Below are 15,270 nucleotides of genomic sequence, written 5' to 3'. Positions count from 1 at the left end.
TAACTGCCACTGTCAAAAAGCTAATACGCCGGCGTGCATTACAAGACGCAGCGGAGACGCTTTCTCATTATTGTTGTTTTTGTATTTTCATAAATCAAAATTAAAATTTAATATTGACTGTTCAGTGAATTAAGATTAAATTATACATTTACACGTAATTTATCAAACAAAAATATAAAAATTATATACATATTTTATCTGCTTCAATCTTGTGTATAATTTTATCGTCACAATAATTTTTCACACATGCGCAAGTAGGCACAATATAGTTTGAGCGCGTCTAATTATATACGCACCAAGATATTTTTGTTCCGTAATCGCGTCGTTCTTATTGTTTAGACCAAACTTACAAACGTAGCTCAAGGAGGGTAGACTGTTCATTCAAGATTGGAAAAAGCATCCTACGTAAAAATAGATATTGTCGAGTATTTATTGGCTATCTCTTCGTGATTCGATTTAATATTAACATTAGAAAAATATCGTATGCACGTGTTTATTCGATGGCTAATTTCTCCAAAGGCTTAAGGATCGTGTCGACTTAATGCAGCTAATACGAACGCGTGTGTTCAGATTTAAATGAGATAAACATTATTGCATGAATAAGAGCGTCGTTAACTTTTTATGGGAATCATTTCTAGCTCTAAGGCCTACCTCAAAGCATATCTCGAATGACTTTAATATTACAGAGAACACAAATGTAGTCTGTGGTTTGCAGGTTCACGGAAAGCATTTCATTCAATAATACTTAACGACAATAGAGTTCGTTTTTGTAAAATTGTGCAGTGAGACCACCGCAACAATTGGCAATCTACGTTCAACAGAAACCTTTGATCAGATTAATATCTGCGCCGAGTGCTATTGATTTCGATACTCCGATAATTTGCTTCCTGTAGGTATCTTTTTTGGCCTGCACTTACGAACTCTATTCTTTTTCAACGCCGTGCCGAGCGTAGATTTCCCATGCAATTCGATATTGGCGGAAAAGCGAATGTACAATTTCCGTGTATTAAATACGGCTTACTTGTGAGGCAATTCGGTTGATAAATGTTAAAAAAATACAAAAATCCTACACCTGTGTTAGTTTAGTATCATGCTCGAGAGGCAATTGGCGGTCAATCAACGCGAAATGTTTGTCAGAACGTTGTACTGTGTTTTAACCGTTGTTTTTTTATTGTAGGAGCTTTCGATTCACGCTGTTTCTACACATGAGCTGCTCAAGCCAAAAGAAGAGCCTTCTTACAGCCTGGCTTCGCCGGAACATTGCTCCGTGAGCCTCTCCCATACAGGTTAGTAGTAGTTAGTATTTTATATATTAGTATAAGTGTAATTTTTAATTATAGATTATTTAAATAATCTATGAACACACATATAATATAGTAGTAGAGGAAAGTTTTAGTGGATTTATTGTTAGATATATTTTTAAAATATTACCATCGTTCGTTTTACTATAGGTAGGTATTCATTTAAGTTTTCTTTCATTAATGAGGTATTAAAACATTTATTCATATAGCCTACCTCCATTTCATTACACTAAATATAGTTATATCATAATTCACAAAAACGTAGGAAATCGTCAAAATAAAACATGAAAAAAAAGCCTAGCTAATTAGATAACGATATCAACATCACCGAAATAGAATCCTTTTAACAAAGTGAGAGTGAAATAACATAATCACTTATTAAATGCGATAAAAAGCGGAGTAGGCACTAGGCATCGATACCGGCACGTGCCGTCAAGATGGGGCTGATTCTGCTAAGATTGAGTTACCAATCCTGGGGTTAATAGAGCATTCGACGATAGATATTTAATTACACTGCTTAGGTAAATAAATGGAGAAACCAAAAACGCAAATTTTTCCTCTATACGTATCTACATATGATTTAATTCCCTATTGAATATATATAAGTTACTTATGAAAGATATTTTCGTAATTGATTTTAAGAAAATGAGTTCATCACTACGTTCTACGGAGGCGTTTCTTTTTGGTTGAATATATTTAGCATAATTTATATTGATTTCCTTATTTTTCCACTTGCGTAGTATATAAACAAACCAATTGACGTTTGTTTCTTTACTACGCTTTTTATTGTTTGAGTTTAGTTAAGTTTCTTTATCATTACTTGGGCGTAATTGATTAATTATACCGTGGCGGGTGTTTTAAGGGGGCGCATAAAGCAAAATAACCAATCTTCTATTAGATGATACGTGTAATATGCAAGACCAAATCTAAAAAATAAAATATATATCAAACTAGATGATATGTTCAACGATTCTGTTTAATCAAAAACATAAAATATTAAAATTTACTCGATAAAAAAAAATCACCAAGTTAGCTCTAATTTTCACACTTTTACGATTTCTACTTGACATGGTAATACTTATTATGATTTTTTTTTCATAAACAATTATATTAAAACATTTGCAAGATATTTGTCAGAGCATTTTGTGTAATTACTTTTAGTTTTGGTTTTATCTGCGATAAACCACTTTTATCGTGACAAAATCAAACGTTTATCTCGAGAAAAAAAGAGCGCCAAAAGTGGTTTATCGCAGATAAAACCAAAACTAAAAGTAATTACACAAAATGCTCTGACAAATATCTTGCAAATGTTTTAATATAATTGTTTATGAAAAAAAAATCATAATAAGTATTACCATGTCAAGTAGAAAACGTAAAAGTGTGAAAATTAGAGCTAACTTGGTGATTTTTTTTTATCGAGTAAATTTTAATATTTTATGTTTTTGATTAAACAGAATCGTTGAACATATCATCTAGTTTTAAAATATATTTTATTTTTTAGATTTGGTCTTGCATATTACACGTATCATCTAATAGAAGATTGGTTATTTTGCTTTATGCGCCCCCTTAATGTTGTTTTGATAAAATGGATGCTCAAAGCTTAATCTATAATTAAGCTTTGAGCATCCTATTAGATAAAAATATATCTTGTTTCTTTATATTTTAATCTAATACTAATAGAATGTTGCTAGCAATAACAAGCACTTAGTTTAAAACTAAGTTTATTAAAATATTATTAAAATCTACTTCAAATATGTTTAATTAAAATACTTATAAATTTTCTCCCTAATATGTATCTACTGACACGTATAACCAAACATAAAAAATCCCCCCAAACTAAGAACACACATACTTTTTCACTACTTACAAGTTTTACAAGCAAATAGTTGACTAGCTAGCTTAAAGCTGTCGCGTTTAGTTTACGGCCGCTATTGTTCAATGGGAACGGTTTCGATTCGACTTCGATATTAAGTGTCAAGCTGCCGGAAACTCATTGATAGATTTAATCGTACTGGAAATAATTTGCGATTTGATTCGAGCACTGAATTGCGGAGTTAATGCCGTCCGGTCTTGGGCACTAAAAACTTCGTGCTATTTTCAGGAAGCCCGGATCCTGAGCAGCATTTACGTCATGTGGTTATTGTTCTGTGATAGGTTGCTTTAAATATGTATTTGCATATTTGCATTGTTCTTACCCACATTATATTCGTGTTAAATAGTTTTTTGATGTGACACCTCTATAAAGATGAGAACAGCTTTAAAGCTTCTTCATAATTTAATCTACGATGTAGCTATTAATCATTTTTCCTGTACCTTCACTTTTATTTTTACATATTGCGACCGAAAATGGACATTTAAAGTAGGTAGAGCACAAGCTGAAGAGAATAGTAGCTTTAATATTTTGTACTATTGTTTCTATGAAACATCATCTCATCACCATTTGCTAAAATACTGGGTAGGTATTTAATTTACATACTTTCTCCAAAACCTAATGCACGTTTTGCGTTTTATAATTTTGTAGATACATACAACAATTTTAAATCGTACACCGAATACATGTGTACATCTATGTAGTTATATTATAAATTATAATACCTACTACTACTTTAATTAACTTTCAAAACAACGCCATTAGTTTCAATAATAAAAATACATTAACAAGAAAGCCATTCAATATTATGTAATATTCTGATTTTCTGGAGATTAGAATAAGAGTAAAAACATGCATTGTTCCGTTGCAAATAGAATGCTCTCTACGGTTTTATCTGTTAATGAAATATTTGATAAGCTAGCAGCTTGCTAAAAAAGTTAAATCAAGAGAATCAGGTATGCAGATTAGTACTTTGTTGCTAGAATAATAAAAGCTATAATTTTATGTAGCGCATTAAAGTATTTGTATGGTATATATTTTTGGCTTGTAATAATTAAGAATTTATTTACGGTAGTCATAATATTTTAATACAGAATAACTCACATCACTCGATATTATTTTACGATTTTCAAAGATAGATGCAACATGAATATTTTTGATAGTTTATTTCCTTTTTATGTGAAACTAGCTTTCCACCCGCAGCTTCGCCCGCGAAGTCAAAGAAAAACCTGCATAGTTCCCGTTCCCGTGGGATTTCCGGCATAAAACCTATCCTATTTCCCGGGATAAAAAGTAGCCTATGTCCTTTCTCGGATATCAAAATATCTCTATACCAAATTTCATGCAAATTGGTTCAGTAGTTAAGGCGTGATTGAGTAACAGACAGACAGACAGAGTTACTTTCGCATTTATAATATTAGTATGGATATGTATTTTCGTCTTATACTAGAACAAGAAGGCCTAGTTAGTGACCTCATCATTTAAGATGTTATATGATAAGGAATCAATGGAAGTGTATTTTTTTATTTCCTGTCATCCACAACCATGATATAGTCGTGTAATAAATTCCAGCACAATGTCTTTGTTTACGTTTCGTCCGCCATCTAAGGTATTCGCCGTGACATCATCTGCTATATTCATATGCAAACGACTCATTTCTTTCTCTTAACTTATTAAATCTGCAATGAGTTTAATTGGCCTAAAATCGTTTCTTAGAAACGCTAGGTCTTTATAAGGTGTAGTTTAATTTTTGGAGTCTATCTCTTTATAGTAGGTAGTCATAAGCAGATTAACTGCTTACAAATTGTTGAAGTTCTTTTGTTATGGTTTAGATATAGTATATTATTTAATTAGTATATAATATCAAGTATATACCTTTATATAGGTACTTTAACAGTAAAACTTTATAGGTGCCCAGCGTAATCTATCAGGACGTTGACATTTTGAATTTTTTTACAGAATTTATCATTCAGAAATAAATTAATATCACCATTGTGTTGTCCATTAGTTGCCAATAACTTATAATAATTTTTATATTATTATTGTATTCGTTATAGCCGAATAAATAAACCTATAAAATTATACCATTAATGGATATCATGGAACAGCAATTATTTGTATAAGGCTTAACACAAAAATTCGTAGCAATATCAGAAAATTTGGTTAAATTTAATGATTCTACGAATCGGATTTTATTGGACACAAGGAAAAATAACAGCAACGATTTTACAAGCATTAATAAACACATCGCCAACCGCACTTTTAATCAACATAATCGAGATGGAACCATCGCTTTTCATTCCCGTATCGAATCAAATACAAATAGGAGCATTTGAATCGATATAGAGCGTAGTTTACACCTAAATCAATTAGATATAAAAAGAAATCGATTAGCTGTAACAGCGATATTTCATTTACGACGACATTATCACGCTCTATGGCTTTTCAACGTATAAATATGCGGAAAAATATTATATTTGTTATGGTACCGTGTTGCATTCGCTGTTTAGGAAATGTTAACGTGTATTTGACGTTGTTTACAATGGAAGTATTGAGGGTACAAGTTTCATATTAACTTACCGTAAACTTGCAAATGGTTTATACTTTAAGACTGTATGTTCTCACTATTTTTGGATAGTTGCACGTACGTTTATCATCATTGCTAGGTACATATCTTCTTAAAACGTTAATATTTTTCGGTTTAAAAGCCGCTACTTCCTTTGTATCGGCTATATGTGGCGTGCGCTCGCTATTGCTGGAACATTCCTGCGAGGAGCCACATTACGCCTTACCTAAATGATGCCAAGGTGCTGAACATGGAGAGTCGTCGGAAGTTACACTTTGCGGTTTTGCTGTTCTCGGTTATACGTTCCAGGGTTCCCATCTATCTGTATGATAAACTTTCTTGGTTAGGTGACTCAGATTCAACTTATAGGACCAGAAACACATTTGTCAAATTATCTGTACCAAAACATCATACCGCAGCTTTTAGAGGCAGTTTTCGTTACAGCGCAACGAAATGTTGGAACAATTTACCACCTCCTCTGCGGGAAACAAAAACCGTCACTACTTTCCGGTTAAAATATAGGCAATTTGTTTTGAAACAGCAAGTTCCACAGCTTTCGTTGCGTCTGTAACGAATAAACTAATAGTACCTAAGTATCCATTTTGATTACTTAGATTAATTCATATTATATATTCATATATATTAATTCATATCTTTTATTACATATTACATATCCATTCATATCTTTTATTACATGTAAGTTTATTTATTAAAATATTAGCGTATTCATAATATGGTATTAGCATCATGGTATCTTATTTGTGTACTCCACGAATTATATTTCTTTATCACTTTGTCCTTATTTATTATTATTATCCAGTACTTAAAGCAGCTGACATTCTGGATGTCATAAGGGGTCACTGAAAATCAGTGCTGAGGTATTATGCCTCAGGTATCCTGAGTGGCTTCCTTTTTTAGCGCATGCAACCACACATATATTTATGTCTTCTATTACATATTATTTAAAATTTACAATGCTATTTTATATGTGTGTTGTGTGTGTTGGAATAAATGTTTTCTTTCTTTCTTTCTTTCTTTCTTTCTATATCATGATTCATGGCCCCTGTAAATAAGTACTTATTGCTTTAAATCTCACACACGTGTAGCCAATAAAACTCGGGCACAGATACGCTTGATTGGTTCTGAAACTGCTATAGACTCTGAAAATTGCATTCCGTGTGTGGGATGGTTCCATACCATGTTAATGATTGTGAGGTCAAAAAGAAATATTGACGGAAAAAGAATTCGATTCTGAAGCTATAGTCCAGTCATTTGGTTCAAAAAATGAGTTTTCCTGGAAAGCTTTTCGGTAGTTTCGAACGTGGGCGATGTTATAGATTTTGAGGTGCTCTTTTCGAATGTCCACTGCACTGTCACTTCGTATATTTGCCGCGCGCGCCGTCATATTATAAAAAATGGCGTGGTATGTATAGCGCAGCGCTTTTAACTTTTTAAGGAGGTAATGATTATTCTACATTCATAATATTATGGCGGAGAGAAATTTTTTAATAATTTACCAACCTATACTTATATGTATTAAGTATAAAACTATAGGTAGGTAGGTATTCTTTGTACAATTTTCTGTAATTATGTGAATGAAAATTCAAGTAAAAAGGTGTCAAAGACAGGGATCAGGGACATTATCAGTTAGCAGTCGAAGCGGCCTTCAATTTAGAAATAACAAAGAAATCAGATTAAAATTTAATGTCACATGACACCACGTGTCGTAAAAACTTGAAAGCAAAAAAGCATTGTCACGTGTTACATAATAACTCTAACAAAATATGTATAGCCAAGGACTGTGTTTACGCTGAATCACAAGATTTAGCGCTTATCTCAGCACACTATCAGAGCTTATCACAGCACTAGAGGGCACTCGGTTCTCGATTCTCGAATTTAACACGTCACTCGGTTATGTCCTATTAACCTCTGCGATGCAAACCGTAGTTCATTGGATAGCAATAAAAATATCATATTAATAGCTTATGTATGTAAGGTATTGCGATTATACGGGTTTACTGATTATTATAACTACACATACATAGATTTAATAGAGTTGGTACCTCTTTGTATTTTTCTTCGTTATTTTAGTGTGTTTAATATTGTTTTTAATATAAAATTATCGTTTCGTGCAGCTTTTATTCCTTATTCATAATAAAGTTATTATCTTTGTTAGTATAATATGTACAAATACGAAATCCTGCTTGCACTACAACTCATTTATTACCTCTATAGTATAGAGAGAATAGAGATATTATAATCCTATAGGTATATACTATAGAGTGTATAGGATTATAATATCCAAACCAAGAATATAATGTATCTCAATATTATAAGTCATCTCCGCAATATAACCGTACATAATATAGATACAGTGTCATTCCATTGGCTGTTCTCAGCGAAGGTTCCGCCTATTTTACCCTTTTCTTAGGTAATTGTGAGTCACGCGACCGCGGTTAACTTAAGAAAAAACCTTATACTCGGCAAGCCAAAATAACCCGTCTTGCACATTCAATACGGTCGCGTTCACCCTGCACATTTCATAGATGTATTATCTAACATTTTGTTCTTACGTATGCAATACTTAAGACCTTACTTTATTGAAGTTTATTGTTGAACAGAACAATTACCTTTTGTATTAGTTCAGCACATTATCACGGCTCTATCACCGGTTTCAAATTCTGGATACCGAACCGATTATTGAGCTCTTAATAACTCTTTGTTTGCTTATCGGCGTCGGATGTGTAACTCTAGCTTCTTAAGAACTTATAAAAAGAAACCGTGATTTATTAGAAGATTCTCGCTACGAGAGCTACTTCAATGTTTGTAATTTAACCAACCTTCAATTCGATAAAAATGAAACGTCTGTACACACCGTGATAAATAAAACACTTTTATTTTTGTAGTTAATTACAATCACACCTATAACAATCTGTTTTAAAAGATTGGATAATCTAAATGGTCAAATGAATAATGTAACTAGAATAAAATATATTTGTTTACTACAAAAACATCGTTCCCTCTTAACCAGTTGTTTGACAGATAATAATGCCCCGAGGAAATCTTTAATTTACCTATATAAGTACCTACCTATTGTGAGTTGTTAATTGAACGGAAAGATTATGTTTCCCTCCTCTAGGCATTTAGATCTTGTCCCTTTTACGTTCTTACGATTACATGAAAGAAACTTGAAAATCACGTCTCATTTCCCCTTAATTATCGTAACATAATACGACCAATTTGTGTTTTTTTTTCCTAAGCAACAATGCCTTCATTGTAACTCTTTAATTTATTCTTCTTTTTAATAGATAAAAAAAAAATACATTCACAAAATATATCAATCATTTGGAATGGACTAATTAAACTAAGTAGGTTAATATTATAATATGTCTTTATAATGTGTGATATTTCCTTAATTACTAATTTTAAAATTATGAGCCTTTGTGGTGAGTATAAAGTATTCTTGAATAATATCGACTAGAATACCTTCTTACAAAATGTATCTCAACCTTCTATTGAAACTAGATAACCGATTATTTGGAAATTTGTTGAAGCCCGACAGACAGCCGGGAAAAGCGATGTAGCGGGTATTTCCTTCGTAGATAGATAGCCTCAATACAACAACGTTCCATAAAGTCAACAACACGACGTCCGCGTCGGCGTCGTAGGCAACAGGTTGAGATCATGTTCACAGTTACTATCAAACTAAAACCATTTCTCATAGGTATACATATTATGTTGCTCTTATTTGTAAATAAAATTTTTATTACGGTGGTATAAATCTCAATAACTAGGTTACGCGAATCTGCATAATGCTCTAAAAATAGTTGCAATATGGCACTAAAAAACTACAAGTCCTAACAATTGCTCACATTCAATGTTATCTACGACACTGGTAAGTGGTGCGCAATACAAATCTTTCATAATCATACGAAATAAGAGAAAACGTCGATCATTGTAAGTTTAGTTGCTCAACGACTCTGGTAATTCGCACCACACTCGAACTAACGTTTCACAATTGTTATTTGTTATTAATTTCACGAACGATACGGCTTTTAATGTTTTATAAATACGATGCATTGTTCTATATGCGACACAATGCAGTGCTGTTCGCAGCGTCGAACACGATATTCTTGCCGCCGCCTGACGCATTCTTTACATGCAAATTATACGATATATTCCATTTTAACACCTTTAATTTATTGATACTTTATACAGAATACAGATGTATCTCTATTGTGGTTTTTTTGGAATCAAACATTGTAAAGTTTGCATTTTGTATTTAATATCTACTGGTTTTACTAGAAATTGTCACACAAATAGGTAAATAATCAATACATAGAACTACCCAAAATATATTTACTTTAATAAATAGTTATTTTGATATACTAGAAATTGCCACACGAATAAATAATCAATACATAGAATTACACAAATAATTGGTTCAATTAAGTTGGTTCAATTGCTATTTTGACAAATATATTAATTCTATTAGTTACTGAAAAAAACAAACATTTAAATGGCTGTTTCAAAATAAACATCATTTGCAGCATTATTTTAACGTAAAATCCCTTTGACAACTTTAATTAAGTAGGTATATTGCCAGTGATGCGATGTGCGTTAATTTTTGACTTAATTCTTGCTGAAATATTCTATTTGTGTATCAGATGTTATATCTGCCTCATTAAACCTACCTACAGGCATCTGACCGCCAATCGCCATGTTAAGCCAGTAAAAATATTTATCGAAATAATGTATATGTAATTGTATTCTTAACAATTTCACGGGTTATTATCATAGTATACCTATACTATTCATTACATTTAAATTCCTTATATAATATATTAGATCTCGGAGGTTTGCGTTATTACCGTGATATCAAGTACCACATATCTAATATATTATTATGACTGTATTTTGTCAGAACTGAAACTTGTATTTTATTGAGAATTAATGTAGAAAAAAAATCATGTGTCATGTGGGGCTAACAATGTAGCCCCACTTAATAAAGGCAATTTTTGTTAAATTAAGTAATTAATAACGAATTGCATTAAACACGACCCACGCTTTGAGCAGCTAAAGGCAGAGACAGGTAGTAACACCTCTATATTGGTCGGGTTGCCATATTTTAACCGTAATTTTTAATTGTTGTATCATGCATGAATATCTCAATCATAAGTTGAAAAATCTATAGAAACATCAAATCAATCAACACGAACAGGATATATTTTAATATTATTAAATTCTCTGATATTTCCATACAAAAAGGAAAAAATACACAAATAATCTACGCCGAATATGGGTATACCTATGAGCTGAATATGGGTATATTCAGCTCATTATATCGCCGTATTACCATTGTAATCTTTTTTGAACATACAAAATTACAGGACATCAATACACCCATCATCTATAAACGCGAACGTTTACGATATGAATTTTCAGTCCCATTTTATATAGTTTATCCAATAACAAGCACAGTCATGTGACCCTTTCACATAACATTTCTGATTAAACGTGTATTTAGCTAGTTTATTACATTTACGTCGAGCATTATTTGGTGGATTACAATCGTTCGACACTTAATCCGTTTCAACAATAGTGCGAACATTAGTTTTTCATATATGTGGGATTAATATTAGCGGTGGTGTATTTTAGTAGCCACGAGTGCGCATTGTTTAGTTTTATCCACTACCTACAACGAAACGATGGATTCTTAGAAACCCGTATTCGGAGGCACGTTCGCGATTGCTGAGACTTGCGACTAGGGTTACCAGATGCTAAATTGGAAAGTCCTGACGTAGCCTCATTTCGAAAAATTTCATACCCTGGCAGATATAACATTTTTATTCCCACGTGCTCATGACTCAATCTGCAGTCAATTTGCAGAAGTTAAGTATGTATTTGAGGCAATATTAAAGTATTGATTCCTTGGATAAATCCGTTGTAGATAATACGTGATAATACTTTACCGTGTCGATGCTGATTCTGTTATAAACATATGATGCTTAATGCTAATTAATATCATGATTTATCAAAAAATTCTCCGTGTTTGTCATTATGTCTGCTTGTCGCGAGTTTTTTTTTTTCTGTTTAGAGCTACTACAAAAATAATGCTCACAATTTACTCAGATTGAAATAGAATTCATCTTTAATAAGAAACGCTTTATAAAAGAAATAATTAATGATAATCCTATTATGAAACAATTGTATTTTTCCGTAAACTGAGCCACTCCAATACAAATATTGTTATTTCCTTCTGTGAAAATATTATCATTATCCTATCTATATTGTTTTTCTTGTGCATTAGAGTTCAAGGGAAAAATTGCATGCAATTATTATATTGATCTGTTCAACAACAACAGATACAATAATTGAAAATATCCATGTAATTTTTAAAGGAAATGTGTCTATGCACCAAAAAAAAGTTAGTATGTAGGTACCTAAGTAAGAATTTCGACACAATAAAGATTTACATGAAGTATCAGGGATTATATTATCTTGATTATATGATTTTTTTTTTGTTAACATTATTTAAAGGTATTTTCATTTAAATAAATTACAAATAACGGAACGATTTTAATCACGTTTTCCTATGGGGTATAGGGCTGTAAGTACCTACTAATTTATTTGCAACATAACCTTCACTTCACTATTTTTATGAACAAACAAAAAAGTATTATTGGTGGAAGCGTTAATGTGCTAACAGTTGTAATAATGACGCAATCATAATAAATTAATCTAAGAAATTAATATACTCTGTTTCTTTGTTTTTATTAGCCAAGAGACCTGAGAGGCCAGTCCCCTGCAACCACTATGAGAGAGTCAACACTCCCCTGCTATCCCGAGTCAAAACTATGCCGACTGTGGCTACATCTCTGCCAGAAACTATAAGGTAATTAGCTTTTTATTTTATATCAATATTTTGTGACGTCGGACAAAAATATAAACCCCTTTGACCTGGTGTTCACCGCATTTGTTTTATTTCAGTAAACCTAAAAAATAGAGCTGTAAAAAAATAAATTGTATTTTATTGGTTAGGTACTTGTATTTTTATAATTGGTTTCGAACCATAATATTTTATTCTGTATGTGAAGGTACTATTTACCATGCAGTATTTCATAAATAATTGATTTGAGCCTAAAATGAAATCCCCTTTAACGTTTTTTTACTGTTTACTCAGTTATGCGTGCAATATTTTCCTATAATAAAATTTATTCAAAGAGCGTAATATTGGGAAGGCATTTAAAATTTCAATATCTCGAACATGTTCATCAATATTGGGCACAAAGGGCATATCAATCATAAACAAACGCTGCACTGCATAAAACCACAACAGATCCATGAAGTGACTGAATTCTTTGGTTTGCATGACATTTGATGTTTTGAAATTCCTGATTGCACACTGTGGTACAGTCTGGTCAAGTACGAATACACGAATATACTCCATAACGAACTCTCTTACAATCTGAAACCCGGTTATTATAACTTTTGAATACCTTGTCATTTCAGTATAGAACAGTATATACTTCTCTTTAATATTAATTGTACCTAAATATTAAACTGTGTCCTTTTATGTCTAGAGGAAGTATAGAAGCTGGGTTTTTGGTGACTCTTTTCTTAATATTTTTTTTCATACAGCGAAATTATAACGAGCGAAATATTTTATTTTATTGTATCTAACTAATTTGTACTTATAATCAAACGCGTAGTGCGAATTTACACTTATAAAGTATAAACAATATTTTGGTAAAATAAATAAAAATAAATGTTATGTGTATAATATTATGTTTTAGTTCTTTAAAAGCTGGTAAAGTGCTTTTTACGTCCTCCAGTATGAAACCAAATTATAGTCGAGATGGAATCTAGTCAAGTATCTCCTAGTTATTTTTTAGACAACGCTGTATCAATTGTCCTCTCGACTCCAATAAAATATTTTTCAATACAAACAAATACAAGTTTTGTATACGTACGTCACTTTAATAAAGTCAAAAAGTCGTCAGTCATTTTTCTTTTTTACGAGAGCTTTTAACGGGATTCGTATTTCAACCGATCTATCATTTTTTGAAAAATATATTAATTGGCTGGCAATAACTTTGGATTTAAGATACAATATTTATCGATCTATTTCTATCTGCTATTTTCTAACGAGTACCATATGCGTTTGGTATGTCATCGTATTCTCAATAATTATTATAGTAAGCTATTATATATTATGGGCATATTTATCTTTAACGTTTTGTTCGCAGTACGGAACCCAAGCCGGAGCCGGCATCGAGCTCGAGCTCAGGGAACTCGGCGACCTCGACTCCCACGTCCGAGGCCACTAAGCCGCCATACTCCTACGTGGCTCTGATCACCATGGCGATACAGAACAGCGAGACCAAGAAGGCGACACTGAGCGAGATCTACGCCTACATTACCAAGGAGTTTCCCTACTTCCAAAAGAACAAGAAGGGCTGGCAGAACTCGATCCGCCACAACCTGAGCCTCAACGAGTGCTTTATCAAGGTACCTCGCGAGGGCGGCGGCGAGCGTAAGGGCAACCACTGGATGCTCGGTAAGTTTCTCAGCGTTTGCGACGGTTTGTTAGAGGGGCCCTTCGTATTGTTGCGAATGTTACAGCTGTGCGATTGGCTTGCGCTGCGACGAGACTGTGTGTTGTGAGAAAATAATTGTTTTAGATCCACAATGCGGGGACATGTTCGAGAACGGGAACTTCAGGCGACGCCGTCGTATGAAGAGGCCTTTCCGTGGGCCGCCATACGCGAAGGGGCTGTATGCTGAGGGCTTCCACGGCGGGGCCATGGGACAAGCGCACGTGCAGTCGCTGTCTATCTCGGCTAACTACTTCGGCCCCGGTACATACTCCTCGTCGTACCCGCCTTTTGATCCGTAAGTTTTATTTTTATTGCGATTATATTTGTTAAATTTATATTATATATTTTTAATTAATTAATTGTTTAATTAAATTATTTATTATATAATTGAATATGTATTTTTGTTAATTTGATTGTGGTGGCATAATTGCACGCCTCATAAGCGAAGCGTTGAGGTGGGTACTACTGTCGCTTCGCGCAAAACATCTGATTTTTCAAACTTAAAATGTCTTTATGTATCATACATTGCACTTGTAAGATAATACATACACACACATATATTAAGAAAAAACACTATTTTTAACGTTCATGATATTTTTGATGTCATTTTTGTTATTTAAACTAGTTAAAAAACAGTTTAAAAAAGTTCTGTCTTGGACGTCCGTGTGTCTGTATGTGCGGATCCTTTTTCTTGTTAACACGATAGCGACCGAAATACTTTACTAATCGAGTCTTTTTTTTCTCTTACGCTTGAGTATGCTCAGGAATAGAACCCTTTCATTTTTCAGGGTCTGATTCGATGTGGTTTAATTGTTATTAAATAAACAAAAATAATAATTAAAAATATTTATTAAAAAAAAATTATGAGGCGTGCACTTTTGGATTTTCCAAATTATTTTTAAATTTAACGTTATGGTTTCTCTCATGTTTATA

General features: G+C 32.6%; 1 protein-coding gene across 2 annotated transcripts in view; it reads left to right on the top strand.

Annotated features, from left to right (window-relative positions):
- LOC149491125 (uncharacterized) overlaps positions 1 to 15,270 on the top strand; it is a 69,505-nt gene that overhangs the window by 37,422 nt on the left and 16,813 nt on the right. For both annotated transcript variants that reach the window (XM_089704951.1, XM_089704875.1), the window contains exons 3-6: positions 1,178 to 1,286; positions 12,518 to 12,632; positions 13,987 to 14,297; positions 14,422 to 14,632. In XM_089704951.1, coding sequence (XP_089561077.1) covers positions 1,178 to 1,286; positions 12,518 to 12,632; positions 13,987 to 14,297; positions 14,422 to 14,632 — 746 coding nt within the window. The remainder of the gene's footprint in view (positions 1 to 1,177; positions 1,287 to 12,517; positions 12,633 to 13,986; positions 14,298 to 14,421; positions 14,633 to 15,270) is intronic.

This window comes from Colias philodice, chromosome 1 (assembly GCF_061535455.1).
Source record: "Colias philodice isolate Cphi_HAF_F1 chromosome 1, ilColPhil1 Martin Lab GWU primary, whole genome shotgun sequence".
Lineage (NCBI taxonomy): Eukaryota > Metazoa > Arthropoda > Insecta > Lepidoptera > Pieridae > Colias > Colias philodice.
The sequence above is the reverse complement of the archived record's forward strand: the minus strand, read 5'-3'. Positions and strand labels throughout refer to the sequence as shown.